The sequence below is a fragment of the Dicentrarchus labrax genome, unplaced genomic scaffold, assembly GCF_905237075.1.
Source record: "Dicentrarchus labrax unplaced genomic scaffold, dlabrax2021, whole genome shotgun sequence".
Lineage (NCBI taxonomy): Eukaryota > Metazoa > Chordata > Actinopteri > Moronidae > Dicentrarchus > Dicentrarchus labrax.
Window position 1 is genome coordinate 6,815,597 of NW_026136710.1, and position 15,522 is coordinate 6,831,118.

General features: G+C 44.0%; 1 protein-coding gene across 11 annotated transcripts in view; it reads left to right on the forward strand.

Moving 5' to 3' along the window:
* The window catches only part of cdk5rap2 (CDK5 regulatory subunit associated protein 2), a 32,257-nt gene extending 16,736 nt beyond the window's left edge, over positions 1-15,521 (forward strand). For 5 of the 11 annotated variants that reach the window (XM_051412996.1, XM_051412997.1, XM_051412998.1 and 2 more), the window contains 26 exons: positions 139-279; positions 369-478; positions 596-739; positions 1,223-1,324; positions 1,433-1,620; positions 1,733-2,060; positions 2,160-3,690; positions 3,910-4,011; positions 4,457-4,605; positions 5,408-5,802; positions 5,940-6,172; positions 6,525-6,576; positions 8,351-8,523; positions 9,311-9,646; positions 10,065-10,190; positions 10,315-10,431; positions 10,605-10,794; positions 11,763-11,884; positions 12,257-12,469; positions 12,572-12,658; positions 12,768-13,030; positions 13,132-13,281; positions 13,374-13,512; positions 13,798-13,844; positions 13,968-14,022; positions 14,991-15,521. In XM_051412996.1, coding sequence (XP_051268956.1) covers positions 139-279; positions 369-478; positions 596-739; positions 1,223-1,324; positions 1,433-1,620; positions 1,733-2,060; positions 2,160-3,690; positions 3,910-4,011; positions 4,457-4,605; positions 5,408-5,802; positions 5,940-6,172; positions 6,525-6,576; positions 8,351-8,523; positions 9,311-9,646; positions 10,065-10,190; positions 10,315-10,431; positions 10,605-10,794; positions 11,763-11,884; positions 12,257-12,469; positions 12,572-12,658; positions 12,768-13,030; positions 13,132-13,281; positions 13,374-13,512; positions 13,798-13,844; positions 13,968-14,022; positions 14,991-15,136 — 5,639 coding nt within the window. In that variant the 3' untranslated portion in view covers positions 15,137-15,521. The other 6 variants (XM_051412991.1, XM_051413000.1, XM_051412993.1 and 3 more) reach the window with 5 other exon arrangements.
* Position 15,522: the final 1 nt, after the last annotated feature.

Here is a 15,522-nt window from a genome sequence, read left to right on the forward strand (position 1 = left end):
AAAATATATATTTTTCTCAAGAAAGAATATAAATAAGATTTAGTTTACATGCATAAAGGCATAGATGTACAGTAGTTTTTACTTTCTAACCTCTAACATAAAGTCAGACAAAGTCTTAACTATTGTATGTCTGTCCAGGTATGGACCTGATTGATCCTAAAGAACTGGAGAGCATGAGACATCAGCTGGAAGATGCACAACGCTGGAATGCCTCTCTGCAGGCTCGCTTAGGAGCCATACAGAACCGTGGAGGAGGGGTTGGTGGAGCCATTGATGGTGGTAAGAGTGCAAAAATGCACTTCATGTCTTATTCCTGAGTTTCTGTAGGTGGGCCTCTTTTCATTACAAGGGACTCTAATGTTTTTCAGGTGACACTTTGAGTTTCATTGGAGATCAGACTTCCTACATGAGTATCTGTGTGGGAGAGGGGCAAGATGACAGCTTGTCTCTGCTGTCTGCACAGGAGCTCAGGCAGAAGGTGAACACTATGTTTAAATATAAGTATTGTCTCTGTCTAATGAATATAACAGTAGACTTTAAATAGTTAGGAAAACAATTATGCAGATGGATAAAAATGAGTCCTTCTGGGCCTCAGGTGCTGGAGCTGCAGGATTGTGTCAGCAGACTGCAGACTTTAAACAGCGAGCTGCAGAACCGGCTGTCACTGTTGGAGAAGTCAGACCAGGACGCTTACGACAAAGACCACAAAGACGTGGCCAGCAGTAGCCCCTGGAAACAGGTTAGAGTCCACAGAAGATAGACTTCAAATTGAGCTGTCAAGGTTTATTTTCTAACCCTTTCTGTCTTTTCTCAGCAAATGTTTGTACAGCTTGTCCACATTTAGCAAATACTTGATAAATCATGTCTGAGTCATTGTCTAACATCCACCTTTTTTAGCTCCTTTCTAACCTTTGAACCTACATCTTAACCTATGCTCTGTCTAGCCTGTTACTAATGTCTCTTTACTGTATGTCCTATTTCTCTAACAAGTATGTTTATTGTCTGTAGTAGAAGATACCCTCTTTTTCTCCTTCATCTTTCCTAATCACTCCCTCTTTTTTATCTCTGTGTCCCATGAAATGGTCTCTCTTCGCCATACCACATTAGACACGTCATACCATTCTGCTGTTGCTGTGCAGTGTTTTATGGATTCTGTTCCCTCATTAAGTTTTCTTTTACCAAGCCATGTGTGTCATACTCGCCTCCCATCCCATTACTCTAGCAGCTTGAGAAGACGCAGGAGATGCAGCCTGTGGCTCACAGTAAGAGGACGCATCACCGTGGTCAGGACAAAGAGAGTCAGACAGACATCAAAATAGGACAGGTATGAAATAGATAATCATTTAATATCTTCTGAGGAATATATTTTAAAATAGTTGAAGACGAACTTCCCCTTTTCATGCAACTTAACTTCTCAACCATCCCTTTTTAGATGGTGTCTGGAAAGATGTTGGTTGATATGAGTATGGACAGTGGCTTTGGCCAGAGTAGAGAGCATGCTCAGTCTGGTAATGACACCTTGGACACTGCAGATAAAGATTCTAGGGAGAGGAACACAGATGCAATGGCACTTAAATCTCTGCTGACTGATAGTGGGGCTACATCCGTCTCACACCTCAGGTAGGTATTTTCCTCAGCAGTGTCCAAATCCTACTCCTTATTCCTCATTCCTCATTCTTACTTAAGAGTCAGTTGCCTGAACAGTAAACTGATCAAATTTCCCTCATTGCAGAGAGGAGCTGCTCAGACTTAGATCAGAAAATGCAGAGCTGCGGGGTCTCCTGAAAGAACAAAAGTCTACCGAATGTAAAGAGAAAGAGAGCACAGATGCCTCAGGGAACAGCAGTGATGGACAGGCTGAATTGAGAAAGAGTGTGGAAACCCTGCAGGCAGAGTCAAATCATCCCTCTAAGGTCATCAGTCTGTCGAAGGAGGTGTTAGATGAGGAGACGCCTGTCACCACTGAGCTAATTGTCAGCACCACAGGGGACATTGGGAGTCCACAAACTAAAGGCCAGTCACACAGCAAGAGTACAGTGCAGCATGTCGCAAGGCATGGGGTAAGTTTTGTATTATGGGAAGAGTGTAAAGAAGTAAAACATTGCTCTCTGCATCAAGTCAAGTGTTTTTAATATCTGTTCCATTTGTTTCAATTAAAGGCTGGTGTCAGATCTCGCCTCCCAGTCCCTTTGAGGCCGAGAGGGGAGTCTAGCAGCAGCAGGCAGTCTGACCATCTGAAAACTCATGCACTTCAGCACAATCATTTGGATGATGTCTATGGGTCTGACCAGCAACTGCACATCGACTCTGACTCCCCCATGTCACCCCAGCACAGCACTTCCCCTTCTTCCACACTGAGGTATGCACATCGTAGCGGCAGTCCGGTTGGTTCAGAGAAGGCCTCTGAAGCCATAACAACACTGGATCACACCCAAGACGACTCCGTTCTTTTCACTCAACTGGAGCTTCTCCACCAAGAGTGTCAGGAGAAAGAGACCCTGATCCATAAGCTAAGTGAGCAGCTAGCTGATTGGGAAGAGCTCCATGCTCAGATCCAGGAAAAGGAAAGGCTAAATCGCCAGTATGTGGAGGCCTTGCAGGCTGCAGAATCCACTATTGCTTACCTGACCGCCTGCAGTCTGGACAGCCAGGGAGGATTTGGATCGCACACCAGTTCGTGCACAGGTCCTGGCTCTTTGGGTTCAGATGCTGTCCTGTACAGCAGATGCACAGAGCTGCAAAAAGCACTGCAGGAGAAGGAAGAGCTCAACAGCCAGCTTATAGAGCTCCTTAACATGGTGGAGAAATCCATCACCTCCCCTGACAGCCAAGAAAGAAATCCAGAAACCAGTGATTTATGTTTGAAAATAGAGACGGCCTTGACGCAGGTCAACGCGTCTTCAAGTAGACCAAGAGGTGTTTTTGGAAGCACAGAGGACTCTATGCAGGAGTTGCAACAACATGCAGACTCTTTGCAGGAGGCACTGAGCGAGCAGAATAGGCTTAATGCTGAGCTGCAAGAAAAACTGAGAGCTGCAGACGCTGCTGCTCAACATGGCTACAACGGTAACAGTGCAGAGTCACTTAAGGAAAGGGAGTCAAATGAACACCAGTGGGGAGTGGGAAGTTCTGATAATGTCAGTTTAAATCAGGAGATGACCAAAGTTCTACTGAACTGTCTTAGTGCAGCAGAGTCTGCCGTTGCTTCTCTGGCAGCACACTGTACAAATACCAGCTCCTTAGCTTCTGGCAGGTCATCACAGATCAGCCCTGACCTGCAAATTAATTTAGACAAACTTCAGAGAGCACTGCAGGAGAGGAAGGAACTGGGAGAACCCACCCAGTCAACCGCCATATCCAGCGGCAATCAGTCCGCCGCAACATCTGGGACAAAGGGACAACTTCACCAAGAGCTCCATAACAACCTCTGCTGCCTCTACAAGGTCTTCAGTGATCACTGTCAGAGAATCTCTGAACTCCAGGCTTCCTTACAAGAAGACAGGGGCCGTAGAGAGGAGAGCAAGGACCACAGGACAGTGCAGGATGCCAAGGGATTACCACCGAGTGTTCAGGTCCAACTGGAGACTCTCCACAAGGCACTGAGGGAAAAGAAGAAAGCATGTAAGAGCCTGGAAGAGAAATTGGCCACTGCTCTTACCAACACATCTTCCCCTGAAACTGCTAGGAAAGGTAAGACAATGCATGCTGAGCTGTTTGTTTCTGTTTGAATTGTGCATGAACAATTCAGATTTGTCATACATTTTGTGATTCTGCAAAGGCGTGTGTGTGTCAAAGTTAAACCCTTTAGTTAATCCAAATTGATCAGGAACATGATTAAGGAGAGCGACAAGATTCTGTACATGTCAAATGATTTCTTCCTAACCCAACGTATATTGCCTCCACTGCCAGCTCTGGATCAGGATGACAAAGGCGTGCAGGTGGATTTGCAGGACCTGGGTTACGAAACCAGTGGCAAGAGTGAGAACGATAGGGAAGAGAGCAGTAGCACAGGTAGACGGCTTCTAGACAGACATTGCATGTCTGTCTGCTGAGTGGACACTAATCTCAAATGTGGATAGATTCTCTCTATATGTCTGCATGAGGAGTGAACAGGTGCAACTGTAACACACTGTGTCTTACCTTTTTTAAGAAATGTTTTCTCTTTGGGTCTCATAACCTCACACTGTCTGGTTTTAATCTGGTATTTCTCTGCACTATTCCCAAATTTGAATGGGCCGTCAATACTTGACATTGACGAATTCTTGCATGTTTCCACTCTGAAGTTTGGGAATGTCTTTCGAGCACTCATTAACATTCACTTTTATTTCTTGTCTTATTTCACAGTCCGACTGTATCTCAAATGATTATCACCATTCACTATCACCATTTGTTTTCCACAACTTGTAATGTTTTCCTGTTCCCTTGTTGATTGTTTCTGTGTCCCTTGTGTTTCCAGATCTAGAGGTTGGTGTGAAACCTAGCTGCAGTGCCTCTAGCCTGCCTTCCTTGCTGAAACACGAGCAGGCCACATTCTCCTCTACTGAAAACCTGGACTCAACCTCCAGCACCCCGTACCCAAGTTCCCCAGCGCTCAGCTCAGCCAAGGTATTTGACTTACTTTCACCAAACCCCTCCCTTGAACAAGCTGTAAGGAGGCAGAACAAGTCTGTCAAGCTTGGGGCTGTAAGACCAATACTCTCTATTTAAAGGGGTTGGAGGGGGGGTGTTTAGCCCTTCCAAAACCGAAAATAGTAAAAAAAAAGTGTAAGAAATGCATTAAGGTGTGTGTTTGTCTACTGTACACTGCGATCGTTAGCGTGTAAGGCTTACTAGCTTACTCCCTACATTAGTAGCTAATTAACTACATTAGTTTGTTCTTCACAACTGCCACGTTCACTGTGTAGTATTTCCCCTTTGCCCTGCATGCCACCAACACATGACAGTGTAGGCTAATGTTAGCAGCTCTGTCTTCCTCTTTACTGTAGCTGAGGAAGTTTACATTCCAGCAACCCCAGCAAACGTTACCCGTTTCGATTGCCAAACAAACGGGTTAGTCCTTATCCTCTTCTCTTGCTGTGAGAAAAAGTGAAAGAATTCTGTTCAAAAATACAAAGTATGCAAGGTAAGCAGCCAAACAAGGTTATGTTGGAACAAAATAACGTACTGATTTTATATTTTTCCTTATCATACTATCATACTAATACTGGGACTAACTAGCTGTCCACGGCAATAATGTTCCAATCATCTGCTGGTGAGGGTGTTGACTTTTTGGCTGGGAAATGCAGCATTATTTTTAGTTTTAGTTAGTTTTGTTGCATTTAATTACAATTTGTAAAAATCGTGCAACCCAAAATATCAGTAGAAACTGATAGTTGAATGTTATTAACCCTTTCCTGTCTGTTTTCAGGTCAGTCTGAAAAGCCTGCAGGTCTATGATGAGTACGGCGTTTCTGAGGACCCTCTCCAGCTAAAGGGACAAGTCAGAGAGCTGAAGGTCCAGCTGGAAACCCAGACCAAACTCATCCTCCAAATGCAAAGTCTTCTGCGTAGGAACTCTCTCTCCAGTGACCTATTTGCCAGCACCTCTGATCCCTCAACTGTCCGGGATCAAGAAGGGACACAGAGAGAGGACCACAGCCAAGACAGAAGCGGGCAGCTAAGGGAGAAAAAGGAGGGGGAGAGCCAGGCGATGAAGGATAAAACCAGACGTCTGAGTATGGAACTGGAAAGAGAGAGGACACTGAACAGAAACATGAGTGAACAGCTGCAGCAGACCCGCAGCCGCTCTACTTCACCTGCAAGGTCAACAGCCTTTTTCAGTGCATTATCAATGTTATACTATTTTTAGAGTAAAAGCTGCACAGTCATTTTTATAATCGAATCTTGACTCATGCTGTCTGTCCCCCCCCCCAATTGCCCCCATTCTGTCTTCTCCATAGACTGGACTCCCTGGTGCAGTCACAGGCCAGGGAGCTGTCACAACTGAGGCAGCAGATCAAGGAGAGCCGCAGGCTGGGAGCCCTGCAGCGTCGGCAGCTGGAGGAGCTGAGCAAGGCCTTCAAGGAGCTGCTGCAGGACAGCCAAGTTGACTACTATATGGGAGAGGTGGTCAAAGAGCAGCTGGACAAGAGCCTGGGCATTCTGGACAAGCTTGAGGGACGGCTGGACAAAGGTAGCTGCTGCCGTGAAGTGTGCCTTGAGAAACGGAGCTAATCAGACACAAACTGCACAACACAGTTAATTATTTGATTCATGATACAGCACTATGCCAAATCACACAAAACTCCAGTCAACACATGCAAATAAAGAATAAAAGTTAATAAATATTTAATAAAGTTAAAGGCAGGTACTAAGTTTTAAAAAGCATCTGTGTTTGAGTCATATTAAAACAGTACTGCACAAATGTCTTGCTGCTTTAACCAAGAAAGAGCCACAAGCAGAGAGAGACGAACACAAAAGAGCAGTCATTCGTAAGTGATTTTTACAGACAGGTCTTTGACAGCATCTTTTCCTCTGTCTGTTAGGAGAGTCTCATCTGGATAATGAGGATGTGGCAGCTCTGGAATTGTCTCGCAGGTACGTCTCAAACTCTCAAACTCTCAAACTCTAATGTTAAATACAGAAAAATTGTGCTGTGTTTATATTTTTACCAAAAAAAAAGCAATAGGGTTTTTTTTGCAAAAAGTTTGATGAGAAGATTGATACCACTGTCATGTCTGTTCTGTAAATATAAGACTGGAGCCCGAATCCACTGTAGGAGACAGCTTGAATCAGCCTGGCTCTGTCCAACAGAAACAACAACATAGAAAGTCCACACAATATTTTAAACTGCAAATTGTCTTCTTTACACTTCACTGGACAGAGCAGAGTTTCCACCTGATCTCCGTCATTGTGCTAAGCTAAGCTAGCCAGCTGCTGGCTGTAGATTTCTATTTAGATGTGACAGCTGCATCAGTCTTCTCATCTGAATCTTGTCAAGAAAGCGAATTTGCATATTTCCCAAACTATTCCTTTAATGACATGGTTGTTACTCATGAGATGAGCCTTTATGCAGTCTACTGCCCTTAAAACCCCACCAGTATGTATTGGTCTTTAGTATAAACTTACATATACGTTTATATGTAATAATGAGCTGTTGCCACTCTACTAACATGTTTTTACCAATCACTGTCAATGCTGTGAATATTTTACTAGTTTTGTGTCTTTCTTTTGTACGGTTCTGTTTTTTTAGGTCACATTATACGTTACTGTTTGAGATTTAAGTGTCGTTGGCTGAACTGTTTTAGTGTTTGTCTCATGACCCTTTTTAAAGACCACCCCCCACCTCCACCCAGCCAATTGCCTTATGACCCTGGGCGGTGCGTGTGTGTGTTGGTTTTGAATAGCGTCCTGCTGTTGACCTAATTTTTTCTGTGACAGCCAAAACATTAAGGTTACATTGCCCCTAACTGGGTCACTGGTGTCTCTGAGAAAATAGAGGAGGGGCACAACACATGTCAATGTTTATCAATTTATGTCCCCACAGTTCAATCAATATCATCCAGAAAGCAAATTTCATTATTATATATATATATATATATAAGCTTTGCATAAATCACCAAGGTAACTATATTTGTTCAGTTCAGAAACTTAAAAAAAAAAAAAAGTCTTCAGTTCAGTTTTCTCTTAGGTTCAATTGGGAATAAAAGTAAAATTGTAGTATCTAAAAACTTTTATTTAACTTCTATTTATTTACAGTAACATTGTAGTACTCTTGTGTCATTAGAAACTAAAGTTGCTAACAATGACATGCGTTCATCCATATTATTACTGATGTGGGCAGTCATGGGGAGCTTCAGCAGGGATCACAGTCACTGCTGTTCCATGAGGAGAGCATGAGACATCCTCCTGACAGCCCGGCTAGAATCCAGCAGGAGATAGATAATCTGCGTGTGGAGCTAGAGGGCGAGAGAGAGCTGCTGCAGGGGCACATCGGCCTCCTCGTCCAGCAAAACCTCGCCCTGGCTGAATACACCAGGGAGCAGCTGGACCTGTGAGTGGGTTTGATCCGGACAGACAGCATGACGTGTGCTGTGAAACTCCTATTTCATGTTCTCCAGCTGTGTGTTTCTGCTCAAAGTCCTCTGGTTAAAAACATATTTCCCTTGACGTCTTCACTTGTCTCTTTTTTTTTTGGGTGCTATTCCACACGTTTTATCATATTCATTCACATTCATATTATTTCGCTCTCCAGCTCCCAGCGAGATGATGTAATGGATGAAATCCAGCTGTTGGGTCCTCTGGGAGATGAAGTATTAACATGACTAATTCCCCTCCTCCTCCTCCCTCCTCCTCCTCCTCCTCCCCCCAGGTTGGCTAAAGAGCTGCAGGAGAAGAACCGTGTGATTCAGAGCCTGCAGAGCCAGTTAAGAGGCCAAAGTCCCAGCAGCCACCACAGCTCTCACTCTGATCTGTACCACTCAGACAGGACTTCCTCCTCTTGCTACAGCAGCCCGACCACACAGGGTGGCAGTCGAGCACACAGTAAGCACAAAGACTGTATGTTCATACGAGCCTCAGACTAGATGTAATACTTTAAATATAGTCTTACTAATACCAAGTCAAATTATAGTCTTAAGTGTCACAGACGCTGTACCCAGCCAGGTACAGTGTGTCCTAGACTGCACTAGGATTAACTCAGTTTGCTCCATTAAAAATGCATATTTTTCCCTTATCTTGCCTCTGTGGTATATTGAGATTATCTGAATCCTTGTCCGCGGGCCCCGGCAAGCCTAGTCACAGCCTGTAATGGCACTTATTTTCCACTCAGATCCATTCTGTTGCAGCGAGGCGTCCCGCAGGACAAAGCATGCCGGCCAAGGGCAGAGCAGGTGTCCAGTTTCAATCCACCTCCACTTAAAGTTGCATTATTCAGTGGCACCTATCCGGTTCAATCTTCAAATTGTGTTTCCCTCGGGAAAAGAGACAGTGGAGGCTATTACAGCGACAAGTGAAGCATGTAGATACGCGAGAGGTTTTGCAGAGGGGCCCAAACTCACCTTACTGTTAGTGCTACAACGCCGTAGTTGCAGACACTTAACCTGTTTGGCTCCTTTACATTGCAGTGGTTTATCTTGTTCTGTTGCTACTTGTGTTAGTGTAGAAGATACTGTGGAAGGTGGAGTCATGACCTAATGTTAATTTAGGGATTTAATAATGAGTAATGAGGAGTAACACAAAGGTTTTTCACACATAAATTATGTTAAAAGACCACGGGAAAGGATGGTGAATATCTATATTTTACGTTCACCTGTTCCCTGTACACGTTTAGGCCAGCGACACCTCACCGACTGGACAGGAGCGGCTGTCCCTCCCGTAGGAGGAGCTCAGGAGGAAGGTGTGTCCAGTGCGAGCAGACTGCAGGGCCTGCAGAGGGAGAACGGCCGACTGCAGGAGCAGCTGAGGGGCAGCGAGGAGCTCAACGCCACCCTGCGCAGTGAACTGGACCTGCATCGCTCGATTATGGCCCAGACCAGCTCCCACCATCAGGAGCAGGATCACAACCACGACCAGGACAGATCAGGGCCCCAGACGGACACTCAAAAACGAGACGGAGACGCTGGCTCACAGAAAAACGCTGCTGAACCGCCTTGCGCGATGAATTCAGGTAACTATGGGGCGTCGGTAGATAATGTTAGTTAGACTTTCCATTTAATAACGCACTTAAACAAGTGTAGACTTCGGCTTTTGTTATTTGAAAACAAGCTAATTGTGGTTTGTGCTTTGTATGTTCACTGTGTAGCTCAGCTTGGGCTTGGAGAGAAAAGAAAGACAAGGACATTTACCATCAACTGTGGGTTTAACAATAGTAGTTATTAGGTTGCATTATGGGAAATGTGGGGTGTAGTATGTTTGTAGTTTTACCCATGCTAGGGACAAACAGTGGGGATATCTGGGACTCTTCTGCTTAGATATTGTCTCTTCCAGTTTTAATCTGTCTTTTAAGCCATGTTTTTTTATAGAAGTGCAATATAAATCCGCTTAGAATACCCCTTTTAATTCAGCTTTGTGCATGTGTCTGTCAGACTTGCTGGGAGAACACCTACAGGAGATCCGAGCTTTGCGGCAGCGGCTGGAGGAGAGCATTCGCACCAACGACCGTCTCAGGGAACAGCTGGAGAAGAGACTAGCCGAGGTGGAGAAAGACCCAGGTACGCACCCGAAATCACCTGCATCTGTTTCTTTCTCACTGTCCGTCAGAGTGATTTATTAGAAATGAGTCGTGCTGTTATCTGTTGACTTGACCAGCGTGTGTGTGTATGTGCTCGTGCTCAGCAGCCACCAACATCTTCATCCACGGCAACGAGGAGCAGGGTCAGCTGGCCAATGAGTTGCGATTCCTCTGGGGACAAAACCAAGCCCTGAAGGATCAGCTCAACATGGGGTCTAGAGGTAAAACACACACTTTCACACGAGCTCACTTTAACGTAGAATCAGGAACACATACACACCTTTTTAGCCTGTAGAGCAATAGAGGTAGAGAGAAAATACTTTTCCAGATACCCATTTGCCCGAATCTCTCACTAATACAGTGCTAACTTCCTGATATTTCCATTTTTCTCCAGACAAGCAGAAGGAGAACGAGAAGCTACGGGAGACTCTGGCACGGCGGACGGCCAAACTGGAGCAGAGCAGGAAGGAGTGCGAAACTCTGAGGCAAGAAAACAGTCGGCTGCAGGAGAGGCTGGAGCACAGCAGCCAAGAAAACGCACAGCTGCAAGACACATTGCACTACAGCAAGGAGGAGTTCCACAGGTACACACACACACACACACACACACAGACACACACACACTATCATTACTACTCTCCTTCATGCAACCTGAACCTACACAAGGCTGCTAATTACCATTCTAAAGAGTCATTACTATTGCTATTATTCCGTACTATTTGTACAACTCAGAAACGTGATAGTCTATTATTTGGAGGCTCGTCCATGAGCACACACACGCATACGTACCGTAATGATGGTACGTGACCTTTTGCCCCAGGTCCTACTAACACAGCTGAGTGAGGCTGACACCTGAAACCTGGAGTCTAGTTTACTGTCAGATCACTTCTCCTCTCCCTTTCCTTGTGTCCTCAGTGTGTGTGGTTTTGTGGACTACTATATAAACAAGGCCTATTGTTGTTGTATTTTTGTGAGATTTAATTTAATTTAAAATGATACATTTCACCCAGAGTTTACACTCCGTTGCCAGTTTATTAAGTACACCTGACTAAAACTAATGAATAGTAAAATCTAACTCATTAGCTTTTAGTGCTCAGTTTTTGTTGGAGCTGCTTTAGAGAGCTGTTGATTCAGCTTTATTACTCGTACTGAATGGTGTTTCTCTATCTGCTTTAATATAAATGGACTGAGGACAGTTCAGAAAACTCTTTTCAAGTGAAAATTGAAGCGGTTATAGAAAAGAAAAATTGGGGCAAAACACAAATGACTTCCTGCTTATGTAACGGTTCTTCAAATACATCTCTTTAACAATATAGGTTACAGTTAGGAGAGTTTGAGCTGCATTGCCACCAGGATGCCCCAACAAATATTTTTAACCCAATTGTCACCCTTTTTTAAATAATAATAAACTAAGGAACCATACATAGACACACAAATAGGTTAACAGTAGACCACCCTCTCTATTTCCTAATTACAGATATAACAGATTACATTTTTAAATCTTTTTTTTCTCATTGAATTTCGGTGTATGTCTGTCTGTCTGTCTGTCTAGGCTGCAGTGTGAGGTGAAGCTCCAGAGGCAGCAGCTGTCTGACTCTCAGCATCTTCTGCAGTCACTGCGGGTGGAGCTGCAAGTTTACGAAAAGATCAAGACCGAATCTCAGAAACACAACGGTACTGCAAGTTATTAAAGAGCCTATTGACGTGTTCTGTTTAAATAGCAACAGAGTGAGACAAGAATGACTCAGCAACAACTACAAATCATCAGAATTTTACAATGTTTTAGACCTTTAGCCTAGTCTTTGCAGCCAAACAGATTTTACCTTTCTACCTTTGAGTTGGGCTCTGTTTTTATTCCTTTACAGCTGTGTGTATAATATAAAACCACTGATACTGTGCCCAAATAGTAATGACTTTTTAAAAGCATCTCACAGAGTAAAAATCCCTGCACTCTTTGTTAACACTGGCGTTGTCCTGCTCTGAACCTGTTTCCTGTTGTGTAACACCAATAAGATCACGTTTCCCTCTCCTTCATTGTTCCTCCAGAATCCGGCGAGTCGACCCAGGAGCCCGTCTCCGTCCCTCCCTCCGGCTCAGTGGACCTGAATGAGCTGCTGCTGGAGATCAGACACCTGAGGCTGCAGCTGGAGAGGAGCATCCAGACCAACACGGCCCTGCGACAGAGGCTGGAGGAGCAGCTGCTCAGAGGACCCAACCGCTCTGAAACCATCAACATCAACTACCTGCTGTCCTCTCCAGGTAAACACACGCTCACTACAGGTGACAGATACAGAGGCATTTAGACACACACACACAGGAAACTGCCAGGTCACGTCAGTGTTGGTTTTATTTTTGTCTTAGACGAAGGAGGCAGGTCACCAGGGCGGGAAGGCTGCGATCCTCTCCGTCACTCATTTCAGAGTCACGAGTACACCAGTGTCCTCCACGGTAAGAACGCCTCATCACGATGTTTAATTACAGCAGCAAATACGAGCCTTTACAGACTGTCAGTGTGTGTGCATTTCAAAAACACCTGAACGTGCTTCAATCTTTTCAGAGGAGAAACGTCGCGCTCATTCGGAGGTTGACAAAGGATCCGTCAGCAGCAGCTCCGGCGAAAGCGTCTCTGGTGCCCCCTCTCGCCTGGTGCCAGGCCACAGGATGTGGGCCAATCGCAACGGCCGCCATATTTTGGGTCTGATTGAGGACTACAGTGCCCTGCGCAAGCAGATTTCAGAGGGCCGTAAGCTGTCACACGGCATGGACGCACAACTGCAAGAGTGTCTGCACACATTCAGTCAGCAGGGCTCCGACAACAGGGTACAGCTACCACGTTTAAGATGTTTCAGTTGCAGTTAGTGTTGCACTGATTGATAATTTGTTAATGTGAAGGGTGAACTAAGGTTTTGATACTTTCATAGGTGATGGAACAGCAGTATCTGAAGAGTCTGTCCGGCAGCATGAGCACCATGCAGCACGTGTTGGATGAGGCTGGTCGACTGCTCAAACTGGTGTGGAGGGTCTCTTTGCCGGCTGGTAACACGGCAGGGGACAGCGGCAACAACCAGCAGGTAGACGTGCACAAACACATATACTGTGTCCAACCCAATCCCATTAAGTATCTACGGAAACCAAATCTTAATCTTTTCATCCTCCATATCAGGATGAGCTGCTGAAAAACGAGATAGCCAGACTGAAGAGCAGGCTGTCACAGCAGGAGAGGATGCTGAGCGGAGCCGTTAAACGCCTCCGAACAACCAACCAGCTCAAAGAGGGAATGGAAAGAGTCATCATCGATCAGTGTAAGATTATTTTCTTTTACTTAAGACAGTTTATACTCAACTACAGAGCTGCAAGCAGAAGGCAGTTTGTGATAAGCTATTTTGATAAGCCATTTATCGTGCCAAACACTGTCTGCTTCTCTAACGTGAAAACAATCTGAAAACATCTTTTTAGGATTCTTTCTCATTTTCATGTCATTTTGTAGACAAAAGAATAAATCAGAAGAATAAATCAGTTTCAGCTCGACTGTATACCAGTATGTAAATAAACTGAGGTATCTGACTTTTATATTTTCCTCTGTATAGTGTGTCTAACCCACGGAGTCTTGAAGAAAGCCAGGGGGAATTTAGAGGTGAGTTAACCAAAAATTAAAAAGCCCCATAACATGTCAAACTTGTGTTTTTGTCCGCAGTGGTGACTTCTGCTTCAGTGAATCACTCTTCTTTTCCTTCTCATTCTTTTAAAATAATGATAGACAAATTACTGTACCCTCATTGGCCTGAAAGGCTTGTCTGGAGGACCAGACGAAGGTTAGTGGGGTTGAGGAGCAGGCTTTGAAAGTGATCTGATGCATGAGATCCATGAGACCCTGTTGATTTGGTTTCCTTTATTGCATGAAGCAAATACCAAAATATGAATGTATCATAAGATACTCGGAGTTTCCAGTTTATTTTGTAATAATAATGATTTAATAAATCCTACTATTGTGTCTATTTTGGACACTTTGATTAAGGTTTAGTTGGCCATATGTACTAAACTGTAAATGAATCCTATTGTGTTTGAGTGACTGTGAGGAAAAATCTGAATTTATGATGCATGATCAGCTTTTTCTACTTGTGTGAGGCATCTGTGAAAGAACAGTTCGACATTTAGGGAAATGCGCTTATTTGCTATCTTGTTGAGTTATGCTCTTATAGCTGTGAAGCCACAACGAGGAGACTGGAAGCAGGAGTAACAGCGGGCCAGGCTTCCCAGAGGAAACAAAAAATCTGCCTACCAGCACCTCTAAAGCTCACTAATGAACATATTATTGTTTGTTCGAACAAAAACCAAAGCGTTTGTGCGCTGGTTGGCTGACGACAAGACTCCATAAAGGCGACCTGCCTGGAGCACACAACTTATGCCTTTACACTTTGTTTAGATTAAACAAACAAGATATAAAATGTGCTGGTAGGTTGATTTTTTGAGCTTTGGACAGAGCCAGGTTAGTTGTGTTTATGCTAAGCTAACCATCTCTTGGATCTATCAACCTTCTCAAGAAAGCAAAAAAAAAAAAACACGCTCATTTCCCAAAATGTCTAACTATTTCTTTTAAACAAGATGTAAGATGCATGTGTCTGCAGGCAGTTGTAAAAACACCACTGTGTTTAATTATTTTTTTTTGCCTTCAGCACCAACTGGTTTTGCCCTGCATGTAAAGTGACTGCTTGTGTCTGTTTTCAGTGTTTGCAGGCTGATCTTACAGTGTGTTGTCAACTTGTGTGTTTTTCTGTTTCAGGAGGTCCCAGTAAATGGCCAGTAGGGGACACTACAGACCCACAGCCTGAGCAGATAAATGTCCCTGTTTGTAAACGGACTGCTGGCAGACACTCTGAATCCTCAGAGGATCACAATAGTGATGCTTCGTTACACTGCAGCTACTAAATCTGCTGCTACACTGCTTTTGATAATGTTAGCTACCTAATGTTCATCAGGCCTTCTCCTGCCTTTCTGTCCTGCTGTAAAACTGTCACCTTATTCTCCTGATATCAAGCCTTTTTGTACTACAATTGCACATGACTTGCCTATAATTTGATTTATTTTAGGTACTGAAGTTGTAAAAAAATCTTTTTAAAAGAAAATGCCTTTGTAAATAGTAGTTCCTGCGATTTAAGTTTCCTTTATTCTTTTTATATGATGCATATAAGAACATGAAAATGTATTTTATTACTGACTTTATTGTTTTTACTTTAATTGGTTCAGGCCTCCTGTGTGTTAAAGGAATTATGTGCAAATGCAGTAAAGACAAAAGTTTAATGACGAAATCCAAC